The sequence below is a fragment of the Corticium candelabrum genome, chromosome 19, assembly GCF_963422355.1.
Source record: "Corticium candelabrum chromosome 19, ooCorCand1.1, whole genome shotgun sequence".
In the NCBI taxonomy this organism is placed as follows: domain Eukaryota; kingdom Metazoa; phylum Porifera; class Homoscleromorpha; order Homosclerophorida; family Plakinidae; genus Corticium; species Corticium candelabrum.
In genome coordinates, this window is record NC_085103.1 from 4,657,380 (window position 1) to 4,669,879 (window position 12,500).

A 12,500-nucleotide genomic window follows, 5' to 3' on the forward strand; every position below is an offset into this window, starting at 1 on the left:
ATAATGATCTGCCAATGCTCTGGTCGTCTCCAGTGTCGCTGTCCAATTCTCGATGATCCATTCGACAGCAAACGTAGCTGGTGCATCACTCTTCAATTGTGAAATTTCTGTTTTGAGTGTATTGACGTCACTCTTGAGTTTCGTCACTTCGTGTTCGAGATGCTCATTCTTGCTTGCCACGTCGTCATACGCTGCCTTGACGAGATCGAGATGATCACTCATGTGGTCTTTATCATGACTTTCTAGATCATCCCTGTGGAGCTAGACATTAATATTTATATAAGTAAGTTAACAATAGTAAAGACAATGAGAAAGCAAATGCAACGAAAAGGTTGATGTAGACTCAATGCATGCAAGCATGTAGTCAGTGTAGAGGGTTGAAGTGCTACTTGTGCAGATGCCCAGATTTTATGTAACAATCACAGTAAGTCAGTCATATTTCATTTGTCTCCCTCTGTGCGCCACAAGATGGGCAGCACCTCCTGTAATGTACAATGTAACATGTACAGTATACTAAAATATATTTTCTAAATTTAATTGATATTAACCACATAACTATGCATCATACCAGATCATCGCAGCCTGCAAAACTGAAACTGCATTCGAAGTCGGTGAACTTGCAGTCTCCACTTCTTGACAAGTGACCCTAGAAGATAACTGAACGTGTAATATATGACAATCAGTGAAACTTTGGATTTATCTCACTTCGAGTGATCGCAGTTCTCCGGTCCACTGACATCCGTCTTTCTCGTGTGAGCATTTCACACGAAGTGCAAGTATTTTGCGTTCGTGGAATCGATCTGGGACAGCCTGCATGTATGGAGTGTATCTGTGAGGTGTCTGGCATGGATGGACATTGTATTGTACAATGACTCAGTCACTTTGTTGGCCACATCAATACGCACACATTCACACACACACACACACACACACACACACACACACACACACACACACACACACACACACACACACACACACACACACACACACACACACACACACACACACACACACCACACACACGCACGCACGCACGCACGCACGCACGCACGCACGCACGCACGCACACACGCACGCACGCACGCACGCACGCACACACACACACACACACACACACACACATGCACTAAAGCGCACGTTTAATTTTAATTTTAGCTCCCACGCACTTCTTGTCGTGGGAACTTGTTGTTCTCCATAGGACATTTCAATTCACCATTACTAGCAACGCAAACAATCATTAATAACTGTGGTGTAACCGCATCAATCACTGCAGTGCATGACTGATTTGTCATGCATGCAGACATGCACAAGAGTTGCTGACCTTGTCAATTGATCAGCACATGTTGTGCATATGAGATGTCCACAGGGCGTTAGTAGAGGCTTTTTGATAGCTAAGAAACAGACTGGACACTCCAGGTCCTTGTCAACGGACTCGATGAACGTTTCCCTGTAGCCTCCAACTTCAGACATGCTGGACGGGTCTGTACTGTAGCGGAAGTTTGACACGTGAGTCTTGTTAGTATAATTTAATTAATAGAATAAAATGTATTAATTTCAGTTGCGTAATTAAGTTAAAATTATTATACATGGAGTTAGACGTTATTGTGTGTTTGTTTGTTTGTTTGTATTTGTTTGCATGAGCATTACAAGTGCATAACAGAAATTGCCATATACACAAATGAACAAGCAAACAAACAAACAAACAAATAAACAGTCTCAAACATGACAAACACGACAATGCAAACATTGATAGGACTTATGTCTGAAGTGTATAATCAAATACTGATTGCCATGGAAACTGTTTCAGGTCTCGGTGATTTTTACTTTAATAAATATCAATTATGCATAAACAATGGTATATACACAAATATCTCATGTTATCAATTGTATACACACATATCTCCATTTACATGGCACAAAATCATTATAACAAAATGCCAGAGAGACTACAGCAAACATGACGTCTGTCACTAAAAAGTGTTACACAACACTAGCCATCGGATCTGCATCTCCAGATATTGATATTAACTGGCTGGTAACATCCTTTCCATTCTGTTCCAAACATCTATTTTTCTCTCCCGTCACAGTCACAGCAGATACGTCATCAATCGTGCTCACACTGTCATTTGATTGCGTAGATATCGGAACCAATGAGAGATCTGGTTTATTCAGACGTGTTACTAACATTGGTGTTAATGTCTCACAACCTTGAGGCTCTGGGCGTCGCCCTAAATCACTCCATGCAACCTTCACATTAGGTTTTGGACCGTCTGAGTTTATTTCAGACAACTGTATTTGCTCTACGTATTCCTTAAGAAATTCTGTTGCATCTTTAGTTTGTTTAAGTCGCCTCTCCTCTCGTGGCCGAGTAAGGCCAGTGTGTACTCTTTGCCTTGTCATCTGATGCTCCATTCGTCTTTTCAAACGAAGGTCTCTTGCAATGTCTGAGTATTGATTGAGCTCATCGACATGCTCCCCTTTCTCGATATCCAATTTCCTTTGCCTAGCCTCCTCTTCATCTTTTTCCCGCTTCCGTTTCAGCCAGTCGTCGTAGCTCAGTCTTCTAGCTTTCTCTTCTTCCTTTCGTTTTTTCTCCTCCTCTTCATGTTTTCTCATCATCTCCTCCTCTTGAGCTTTCTGTTTTGCTTTCATTCTATCGAGCCTCTTCTTTCTATTGAACCATTCTGTGTATTGTTTCCTCTTCTCTTCGTCTGACACAGACGCCTTTGTTAGTTTATCACTAGTCTTGCTCTCTTTCTGTTCCTTTTTCTTTCTTTTCTGCAGCAGCCAATCGTCAAATGCTCTGTTATTGTCGAGCACCGCATCGCAACTCGATTTCGACCTCTGCATTTCACTCTTTCTCTCCTTCATCTCTCGTATTTCTCCCAGTTTCTTAACTGACCATTCAACATATCTCTCCTCTGCAAGTCTTATCCGTTCCTCCTTTGTTTTCTCCTCCTCTTCGGCTTCCAATTTCCTTCGTCTCTCTTCTCGCCTTCTCTCTCTCTTTACCTCCCGTATACCTTTCTCTTTCTTCATCAACCATTCTACTATCCTCGGCTCACTGTTTAAGCACAGCAAATGATCAGTTGCCGCCTTTCTTGCAACACAGCCATCCACGTGCGTGGGCGTGTCTCTCAATAACTCATTTGATTCGTTTTGTTCGGCAACTTTGGCGGTTCTGGTGTACTGTCTGCGTGTTGCTCTTCTTGTTTTCGCTTTGTTTCGAGGAGGATGAGGAGGGAAGAAGGGAATGTCGAGAGATCGAGAAATTGGCGTTTCTCCGAGGACAAGCCTCTCTATATCGAGAAGGAGGGCTAGTTGTCTCTCCTGCAATGTCCTGCTATCACTCATCGCAATGAAATATGAATCAGTGGCGCATTACAACAGTTAGTTATGTAACCACGGTAACGACTAATTGGCGCTAGCTTCGCTTTTCCGACAAAAATGCGCGCTAACATGCAAACTGGATTCTTTGTTGTCTGTTTGTTTGCGATGGTTATTGCTGTTCTTCTTTAGTTTAGTTTACAATGTTTATCTTTCTTTTCTGTCTGCTTGTCTGTTTGCTTGTTTGTTTGTCTCTCTGTTTTGTGTTTGTATGTCTTTGAGTCTGTACATGTCTGTCTGTGTCTTTGTTGTCTCTCTGTTTGTGTTTGTCGCTGTCTGTCTGTCAGTCTGTCCGTCTGCCTGTCTGTCTCAAATATATTCTCGTAGATTGAAACTATCTGTCTATCTGCCTGCTTGCCTGCGTTTGTCTGTCTGTCTGTCTGTCTGTCTGCCTGTCCGTCTGTCCGTGACACATTCCAGTATCTATTCCACTCTCCTTGTTTTGCCAAACTCTCACTACGCATGCGCAATATTAAGCAATCGTGTTTATATCAATTAGGTACCTAGACAGGCCAACATGGCAAGACTATTTCTATGCATAGCCTTATTCCTCTTACTCCAACAGGTTCAACACGCATCTTCAACGTCAACCAAACCGTTCGTCATCCGTCTCTTTTTCTAGACCGACAGCAAACGAGGAAAACCGAATCTGAAAGACATCGTCACAGACATCGACGACTTGAAGGAGTTCAAGAAGATTTTGAGGACGAGAACGAATGTGCTGGTCATGTTTGGCAAGACAGGTGCGTGTCATTGAGTGTAGAGTATTGTAGCTGGTCGATTGCTACTTGACTTCCGGTCTCGCATTGTTTGAGGGCGCGTCGTCGTGTTGGTTGTGTGTTTGTGTAGGGAGTGATGTGGCTGGGGTAATGCCGGTGTTTGGCGAGGTGGCGACGCTGATGAAGGGGAAGGGGACGTTGGTGTCGATTGTGTGCAGGTCAGCTTGTCTGTCTGTTTGTCTAGCGATCTGTTTGTTTGTTTGTTTGTCTGTTTATCTGTCATTTATCGGCCTATTTGTTTGTCTGCCGTTTTGTCTGTTTGTCTGTTTGCTTGTATGACTGTTTGTCTGTCTGTCTGCTTATGCAGACTGTTGGTCTGTTTGACTGTCTGTCTGTCTGTCTGTCTGTCTGTCTGTCTGTCTGTCTGTCAGACTGTTGGTCTGTTTGACTGTCTGTCTGTCTGTCTGTCTGTCTGTCTGTTTGACTGTCTGTCTGTCTGTCTGTCTGTCTGTCTGTTTGACTGTCTGTCTGTCTGTCTGTCTGTTTGACTGTCTGTCTGTCTGTCTGTCTGTCTGTCTGTCTGTCTGTCTGACAGTTTGTCTGTCTGTCTGTCTGTCTGACAGTTTGTCTGCCTGTCTGTCTGTCTGTCTGTCTGTTTGACTGTCTGTCTGTCTGTCTGTCTGTCTGTCTGTTTGCATTTGTTTATGAATAATAAAACACACGGTTATAATGTACCTGTGATAATGTCTGCATTGTTATAATAATATTATATATGTTAACAGTGATGCTGCGAAGCTCTGCAAAAAGCTGAAGCTATCTCCACGGAAAACAATTCTAAAACACTACAAGTTGGTCACTACAGTCACCTTATAGTCAATCCTATACTAATGCAGTGCACATAGAGATGGAGTTTTTAACAAAGACTATGACAGGAAGGAAACTGTTAAGGTTACCGTTTTACAACATGTAGTGTGTATATTGTATGACTGGAATTGTTGCTGATTGATTTAGTCAATGATGAATTTTATGGAAAATCCATTAGGTGACACACCGTGGGAGGAGGAAACTGGTGCAGAGGACGTGCAGCACGTCAATACAGATAGGGTGAGTGACGTGTTTAGTTGGCTTTGTGTTTTTGGTTAACGGAGAACTCTCACCAAATACTAAAACTTGTTGAAAGAAAGATACAAGGCCTGGTATCTTCCTGCAGGAAACCTACGGTCCAGACAGCCACAGAAGCAGAGAATCGGCAACGAGTTGTTCAAACGATTCCCCGTACGTACACAAAGTCTTGCTCTCTCGAAATAACTACTTTAGGTTTAACCATACCAAGTGCTCCTAACGCACCCAAATTTCAGCGAGACATGATCTATGAGCTAATGTAAGAAGGGTCTCCTTCTGAGTTTGTATTGCCACAGTCGATACTTGCGTGATAACTTTGGTGTCCCAGTTTGCTTTAGTCAATAAATCACAAATTGACATCATATGTCTCACAATCCTTACCTTCAAATGTGCACAGGTATCGGTCTTCCTTGCTAACCAACAATCAGAGGTACGCTTATGCCACATACGGGTACTAAACACGCACACGCAGGTAATTTCAATGCTTTATTTCTTTGTTACGGCAAACTTCTACAGTAAATGGTTGCAAAGGGTTGTGTCATGAAGTGACAGCTTTCATCTGAGAGATAGTTGATTTTGGTGAGAGTTCTCCTTTAAGACTAGTTGTGTGTGTGTGTGTGTGTGTGTGTGTGTGTGTGTGTGTGTGTGTGTGTGTGTGTGTGTGTGTGTGTGTGTGAAGTTTGTTTGTATACACATTGTAACACGTTGTTGTTGCCAGGAATTTAGAAAAATGTTGAAGAAAGAGAAGAAGCCGATATTGATGATGTTTTATGCTCCCTGTAAGTTTTTTTTTAGATAAAACACTGAGTTTAGCTTTACAGTTGGTATTCGATTGTGATTGCAGGGTGTGGTGTGTGTAAGACTTTGAAGCCGGAATACTCGTCTGCAGCTACAGAGTTGAAGGATAAATCTGTACGTTATACTCAATAGTTTAGAATGCATCCCTCCAATACAATAGTGTAGTGTATTATGAGATGCATCCCTCTAATACAATAGTCTAGTGTATTGTGAGATGTGTCCCTCCAATACAATAGTCTAGTGTATTGTGAGATGCATCCCTCTAATACAATAGTCTAGTGTATTGTGAGATGTGTCCCTCCAATACAATAGTCTAGTGTATTGTGAGATGCATACCTCCAATACAATAGTCTAGTGTATTGTGAGATGCATCCCTCCAATACAATAGTGTAGTGTATTGTGAGATGCATCCCTCTAATACAATAGTCTAGTGTATTGTGAGATGTATCCCTCCAATACAATAGTCATATTGGAAAATTATGTTTACATTATTGGTGGCAGGTACTGGCAGGGATGGACGTCACTACAATGGAAGGTCGTGATGTCATCCATGAATTCAACATCACAGGCTATCCAACAATTGTCTATTTTGAGTAAGACTCTTGATTACAAAAACAGCTATTCTTCTCACCATGCACTCGGATATTTAGGAAAGGCGAGAAAATGTTTCATTACGGAGGAGGAAGAACAAAAGATGAGATCATCAAGTGGATGAACAAGTGACTAATACATTTGAGTCGCATTTATAGATCTTAACATATTGTTGGTTGTATTAGTCCTGAGGCTCCTGCAGAGGAGCCACAAGAGTCGTCATGGAGTGATGAAGAGAACGATGTAATGCATCTGACGGATGAAACATTTGGTGACACTTTGGCTGATACGAGTTCTCTACTGGTGATGTTTTATGCTCCATGTAAGAATGTGTTAATTATCAGGGGTGTCTAAGTTGTCGCCATGTTGCCAATTTGACGACAGACGTATAGAACTTTGAAGTGACTCAGAGTAGCTCACCTTTGGGTGGCAGGCACCTGTTGCCAGAAGACTCCTGACTCCAGTAGTCTAGTCTTAGCGTGGCTAGACCTGCTGAGAGCGGTCTGGCCACATCAGCAAAGTCTAAGGCACAATGGACTTTTAGCAAATGAGGTAGCAATTGACATGGAAATGTTGTGCTCGCTATTATTTTATTATTCATCTAGAGGCCATGCAGTTTCCTGCATGTGTTTCTGTTCTAAAAGTAATGTGTTGGCACGTGCATGCAGTACAGCAGCTGAGCTAAATTAGTGAATGTGAGAAGTTTCAGTACACTAGCCCCTAGTAGAGAAAATGAACTTTGTAGTAGAATGTCATAGGGAACTGCATGCATGGCCGTTGGTCTTGAAGAGAGATCTGTTTATAAGTTCCCTTTTATGAACTTTATGTGTGTATTAAAAGATATCCAAATAAAAGTGAAGCGTTGCTCTGATCATGTGACCTCAACAAAGCCCAGATTAGTACTCGCTTAGCCATTTGGCGCCAATGTCCATTCTGTCGCCAGAACTTGCCAATTCTTGGAGGACAGACCTCAAAACCTTTGACACCCCTGTGTGTGTGTGTGTGTGTGTGTGTGTGTGTGTGTGTGTGTGTGTGTGTGTGTGTGTGTGTGTGTGTGTGTGTGTGTAAAGTATTTATTTTGTAGGGTGTGGTCATTGCAAGAAAATGAAACCTGAATATGAACGAGCAGCAGCTACACTTAAACAAGACGAGGTGTGAGAGCAGACCACTGAAATTAGGGTTTGCTGTTTTGTTGTTTTGTGTTGTACATTCCATTTTCTTATTTAAAACTTTTATCTGCTAAAATGTTTTGACTTGTTGTGTGTGTTCTTATTTTGTGTTGTTTAGGTTGATGGTGTTCTGGCTGCTGTCGATGGTACAAAAGAGAGGGAACTGGCTACACGATATAACGTGACCGGATTTCCATCAGGTGTTGAGAGATGAATATTATAAGGGATTTGTGTGTGTACTAATGTGTTGTTTTGTGTAGTGAAATATTTCAAGTAAGTCGTGTTGGTGATGATGCATTCAATTGTGCAAATTGAGTATTTGCTGTGTGTGTGTGTGTGTGTGTGTGTGTGTGTGTGTGTGTGTGTTTGTCCATTTTGTCTGCCCATCTATTTGATTGTGTGTTTAATTGTATGTTTACATTTGTTTGTATTGTAACCCAGGGATGGCAGCTACGTTTGGGATTTCCACGAGAGAACGGCAGACAACATCATTGACTTCATGAAAGAGTGAATCCCTTCATCTCACGTCACATTCAAAACAGTCAAATAAAATCTCATTTCTATGATTTTAGTCCCAAGGAGCCTCCACCACCGCCACCTCCCGAGGCTCCATGGAGTGACACACCAAGCAAAGTTAATCACTTGAATGGTGCAACATTTCCAGGATTTACAAAGAAGAAAAAGCACACACTGGTCATGTTTTATGCTCCATGTGAGTTGTGGAGAGCACAAACTAAGTTTATGTCTGTAACGTATTAGACTTGCTTTCATATTCATTTTTGTGTGTGTTAGGGTGTGGTCACTGTAAGGCGGCAAAGCCAAAATTTCAGGAAGCTGCTGAGCTGATGGCCGAGAAGAAGAAAGTTGCATTTGCTGCTGTAGACTGCACAGATACCAGTAATCGAAATCTGTGTACTCAAGAAGGAGTTGAAGGGTGAGATGTTTTAGTCTTGACACACACACACACACACACACACACACACACACACACACACACACACACACACACGCACGCACGCACATGCATGCATGAACATTCATACTATTGGATGTCAGCTTTGCAGCCATGCTAAACATTCCTGTCCGCTGATCATGAACAAAACTCCACCAACACATTTTGTTATCCTGTAGGTATCCAACAATCAAGTACTACAATTATGGCAAGAAGGGTGAGAGATATGCGGGTGGACGTGAGACTGACGATTTCGTTCAGTTCATGGAGAATCCAGATGAGCCACCGACTGCTCCACCACCTGAACCCGAGTGGAGTGATGAGCCAAGTAGTGTGGAACATCTAAGCGATGACTCATTTGATATGTTTGTTGATCAGCACGACTCGGTATTGGTCATGTTTTATGCACCTTGTGAGTCATTTAGTGTGTTTTGGTCGTGTGGATTTGGTGTGTGATTGGGTTTGTTAGGGTGTGGACACTGCAAGGCGATGAAGCCAGCATATGGTGATGCGGCCGAGCAGATGCACAACTCTGGGGTTGGTGATCTTTCACACTTATTGGGCTGGATAGAAATGGATGAGCAGACAGACAGACAGACAGACAGAATCTCAGCTCTGACAAATGACACTGACTGTACTGTAGATTGCTTTATCTAGTTTTTCAACCACTATGTTGGCTCTGGGTGGTTTACATTGTTCTCTTTTAAGTGTTACATGTTTGTTTGTTTTTTTAAATCTAGTCCTAGTAAACTCTCGTAGTTACAGAACTTTATATAGTTACCTTGCTAGCATTGTATTATAGATGTATGTTTGAAATAAATTTTATTTGACAGACAAACAGACAGACAGACAGACAGACAGACAGTTGAGGGCCGTGCAGCAGGTACAGCTTATTATGGAAAACATGAAGACTGGATTCTACTTAAAACTGATGTGAAGAATTCATTTAATTCAGTAAGCCGGTCTCATTTGCTGAACCAAGTGCTTACTACGTTTCCTGATATTGACAATCACGCTGCACTAGTGTACTCTGACATCAAGCCACTAATCTATCTTCAGAGATCTCATCCGGTTATTCTCAGCGCTCAAGAAGGTGTGCACCAGGGATCACGACCCACTTGGTTCTGCTTTGTTCTCAATTGCAATGCAATCCATTTTGGAAGATCTACAGTCTCACAACAAAGAAGTAACAATTCTGGCTTACCTGGATGATGTTTATCTCCTTGGCAGTTTTGATCGAGTGTTTCATGTCTTTGCAAGGCTGAGATCTGCTTTCAGCAACATTAATCTCATGATTGAGGAGAAGAAATGTGAGATATATTGTTCCTCATCACCATTGCTTAACACCATCTCTCAGTCAACTTCCATACCAGCCACAAGTCAAAGATGTAGAATTGTTGGCACACCCATAGGAAGCTCATTGTACATCATCGAATCTTGCTCTGATGTTGCACAATGAGGATCTAATTTGTGTGGTAAGCTGTTGCAGTTGCAAGATCCCCAGTGTGGCATGCTTTTGCTGAGACACTGTCATGTTACTCGGATGAACTTTCTATCACGAACTGTTGCACCTAGACTTTTGGAGTCCACTGTAGCCATCCATGACACTGACAAGATCAACGTTCACCAATCTCTTGGGTAGAGGTAATCTAACAGACAGGCAGTGGCTTTAAGCAACTTTACCAATAAGACATGGAGGATTTGGTCTCACAGCTTTAACATCTACAGCACCATTTGTGTTTCTGTCTAGTTGGGCTTCAACCCTGCATACAATAGCAAAACGAATTCCTGATGCTGAGAGATATTGCTTGATAGTTCCATCAGCAGAGATTTGTGCAATGTTTTGCCTCAAAACAAAACTCTCGTAGTAGTTATCAACGACGGGAAACTACAACGCAGGCTGACAGAGGAGTACATGAAATCTCTGTCAAATAGTTTTATTCAGAATTCATCTTCGACTAGAGACCAATCTCGAATGAAGTCCTTGCAAGGCAAGGGTGCAGGAGCGTGGCTCTTGACGGTACCATCATCATCATGGCATGCATTATCTTTGTGCAATTTCAGCTTGGCATCCTTGATGAGACTTGGCTGCCAATGTCTTTGGCTTCTTGTCAGTGTGACTGTGGGAAAGAATTAGACTCAGATGGATACCACCTAATAACATGTAAGACTGGGGCCGTCCGGTAATCAGCCATAACAACATGGTTTCAGCATGGTCAGACTGTTTGAGTCAACTGCAATTACATCACATAAAGAACCCAGAGGAAGGTATGTCAATTCTGAAGACAGATCAGACATAGTCGTGTTTGATTTGGCATCGGGGGTGGATCTTGAATTGGATATTGCACTAGCGCATCCTGGAGTAATGAAATAGAAGTTTTATCAGCTACAACTCAGAGAGCAGCGGCAATCAGAAGACAAAATCCGAAGATCAAGAAGTACGACCAGGTGCTCTTGCCTGGAGGTTTTCGACCAACATTTGTGCCTATAGTCTTCAAACATTTTGGCTGTTGGGGAGAGAAAGCTGAAGAAGATTGTTTCAAGAGACAGCCATGCACATAAACATAAATGGTTGTAGGTAGAACCAAGACCTATTGGCTTGGGTACTATTTAGTTGCTTTGCCTAGATGGTGTATAATAGTTAATGTTTGAAACTATATGAATTGAAAGACAGGCAGACTGACAGACAGACAACAGACCGAGATAAAGACGGGCAGACAGACAAAGAGACAGCCAGCCAGACATACATACATACATACACACAGACAGACAAAGAGACAGACGGATAGACAAAGAGACAGACGGATAGACAAAGAGACAGACAGACACACAAAGAGACAGACAGAAACACAGATTGACAGACAGGCAGCCAAAAAACAGACAGACATACAAAGAGACAGAGAGACAGACAGACAAAATAGTTCAATGTTTGAAAATATGTGTAATGACAAGTAGAGAGACGGACAGACAAAGAGACAGATATATAGACGAAGAGACAGACAGATTGGACAATATTTAGCCTGTACTTGCAGTAGTTGCAGTATGCAAATATATGACAGACAGACAAAGAGACAACAGACAGACAGACAAACGGTCAGACAGACAGACAAAAAGAGACAGACAGACGGACGGACAGATGGATTGATAGGCAAACAGACAATCTTACTACCACAATGTTTTCTTAGCATTCTGGTATATTGGCTGCTGTTGACTGCACCAAACAACGCAAACTGGCCGACAGGTTTGAGATTAAGGGATTCCCCACAGGTAAACCATATCAGTTATTTACACCAATAATATGCATTAATTAATATCAATATTATTTATAGTGAAGTATTTCAAGTAAGTGTGTGTGTGTGTGTGTCTTTCTCGTGGTTTGATCGAATATCTCACATTCATGGCTGTCATATCAAGGGATGGGAAGTTTGCATTTGACTACCCAGGCGGTCGTACCACAGATGCACTCCTTGAATTCATGAACAAGTGTGCACTCAGAAATTTTAATAATTTTTGATATCAATTTTGTTCATTGTTAGTCCTGTGGAGCCAACAGCAGCACCTCCAGAGCCGAAGTGGAGTGACCATGAGAGTGGTGTGAATCATCTTACGGATGAGAATTTTGGTGGTTTTGTGGAGAATAGAGAGCACGTGCTGGTCATGTTTTATGCTCCATGTAAGTATTGTGTTACGTTGTAGTTGGAGTGACATTCAGATATTTGTTGTTCATTGTATTCAACTTGGTCCATTTGTTTGTGAGAC

The 12,500-nt window shown here is 42.0% G+C and overlaps 3 protein-coding genes across 4 annotated transcripts in view; 1 reads left to right on the top strand and 2 right to left on the bottom strand.

Annotated features, from left to right (window-relative positions):
- The window catches only part of LOC134195027 (TNF receptor-associated factor 4-like), a 1,972-nt gene extending 487 nt beyond the window's left edge, over positions 1–1,485 (bottom strand). The window contains exons 1-5 of the mRNA XM_062664024.1: positions 1,325–1,485; positions 1,170–1,221; positions 706–810; positions 569–646; positions 1–261 (exon numbers count right to left, since the gene is read on the bottom strand). The exon at positions 1–261 is cut by the window's left edge and continues 487 nt beyond it. Coding sequence (XP_062520008.1) covers positions 1–261; positions 569–646; positions 706–810; positions 1,170–1,221; positions 1,325–1,473 — 645 coding nt within the window. The 5' untranslated portion in view covers positions 1,474–1,485. The remainder of the gene's footprint in view (positions 262–568; positions 647–705; positions 811–1,169; positions 1,222–1,324) is intronic.
- Positions 1,486–1,822: 337 nt separating this feature from the next.
- LOC134194859 (capping protein inhibiting regulator of actin dynamics-like) lies at positions 1,823–3,402 on the bottom strand. The gene has a single exon (XM_062663838.1). It carries the CDS (start codon positions 3,355–3,357, stop codon positions 1,984–1,986), a length of 1,374 nt encoding a protein of 457 aa, XP_062519822.1. The 5' UTR covers positions 3,358–3,402; the 3' UTR covers positions 1,823–1,983.
- Positions 3,403–3,878: 476 nt separating this feature from the next.
- The window catches only part of LOC134194894 (protein disulfide-isomerase A5-like), a 9,313-nt gene continuing 691 nt past the window's right edge, over positions 3,879–12,500 (top strand). The window contains exons 1-23 of one of the 2 annotated variants that reach the window (XM_062663874.1): positions 3,879–3,955; positions 4,013–4,133; positions 4,240–4,327; positions 4,892–4,957; positions 5,012–5,057; positions 5,121–5,213; positions 5,950–6,010; positions 6,076–6,143; positions 6,531–6,622; positions 6,680–6,748; positions 6,806–6,942; positions 7,705–7,772; positions 7,908–7,989; positions 8,050–8,062; positions 8,231–8,296; positions 8,362–8,501; positions 8,582–8,723; positions 8,921–9,153; positions 9,211–9,278; positions 11,927–12,008; positions 12,071–12,083; positions 12,156–12,224; positions 12,278–12,414. In XM_062663874.1, the coding sequence (XP_062519858.1) occupies positions 3,908–3,955; positions 4,013–4,133; positions 4,240–4,327; positions 4,892–4,957; positions 5,012–5,057; positions 5,121–5,213; positions 5,950–6,010; positions 6,076–6,143; positions 6,531–6,622; positions 6,680–6,748; positions 6,806–6,942; positions 7,705–7,772; positions 7,908–7,989; positions 8,050–8,062; positions 8,231–8,296; positions 8,362–8,501; positions 8,582–8,723; positions 8,921–9,153; positions 9,211–9,278; positions 11,927–12,008; positions 12,071–12,083; positions 12,156–12,224; positions 12,278–12,414 (2,002 nt within the window). In that variant the 5' untranslated portion in view covers positions 3,879–3,907. Of the gene's footprint in view, positions 3,956–4,012; positions 4,134–4,239; positions 4,328–4,891; positions 4,958–5,011; positions 5,058–5,120; positions 5,214–5,949; positions 6,011–6,075; positions 6,144–6,530; positions 6,623–6,679; positions 6,749–6,805; positions 6,943–7,704; positions 7,773–7,907; positions 7,990–8,049; positions 8,063–8,230; positions 8,297–8,361; positions 8,502–8,581; positions 8,724–8,920; positions 9,154–9,210; positions 9,279–11,926; positions 12,009–12,070; positions 12,084–12,155; positions 12,225–12,277; positions 12,415–12,500 lie in introns of those variants that run through there. The other variant, XM_062663875.1, reaches the window with a different exon arrangement.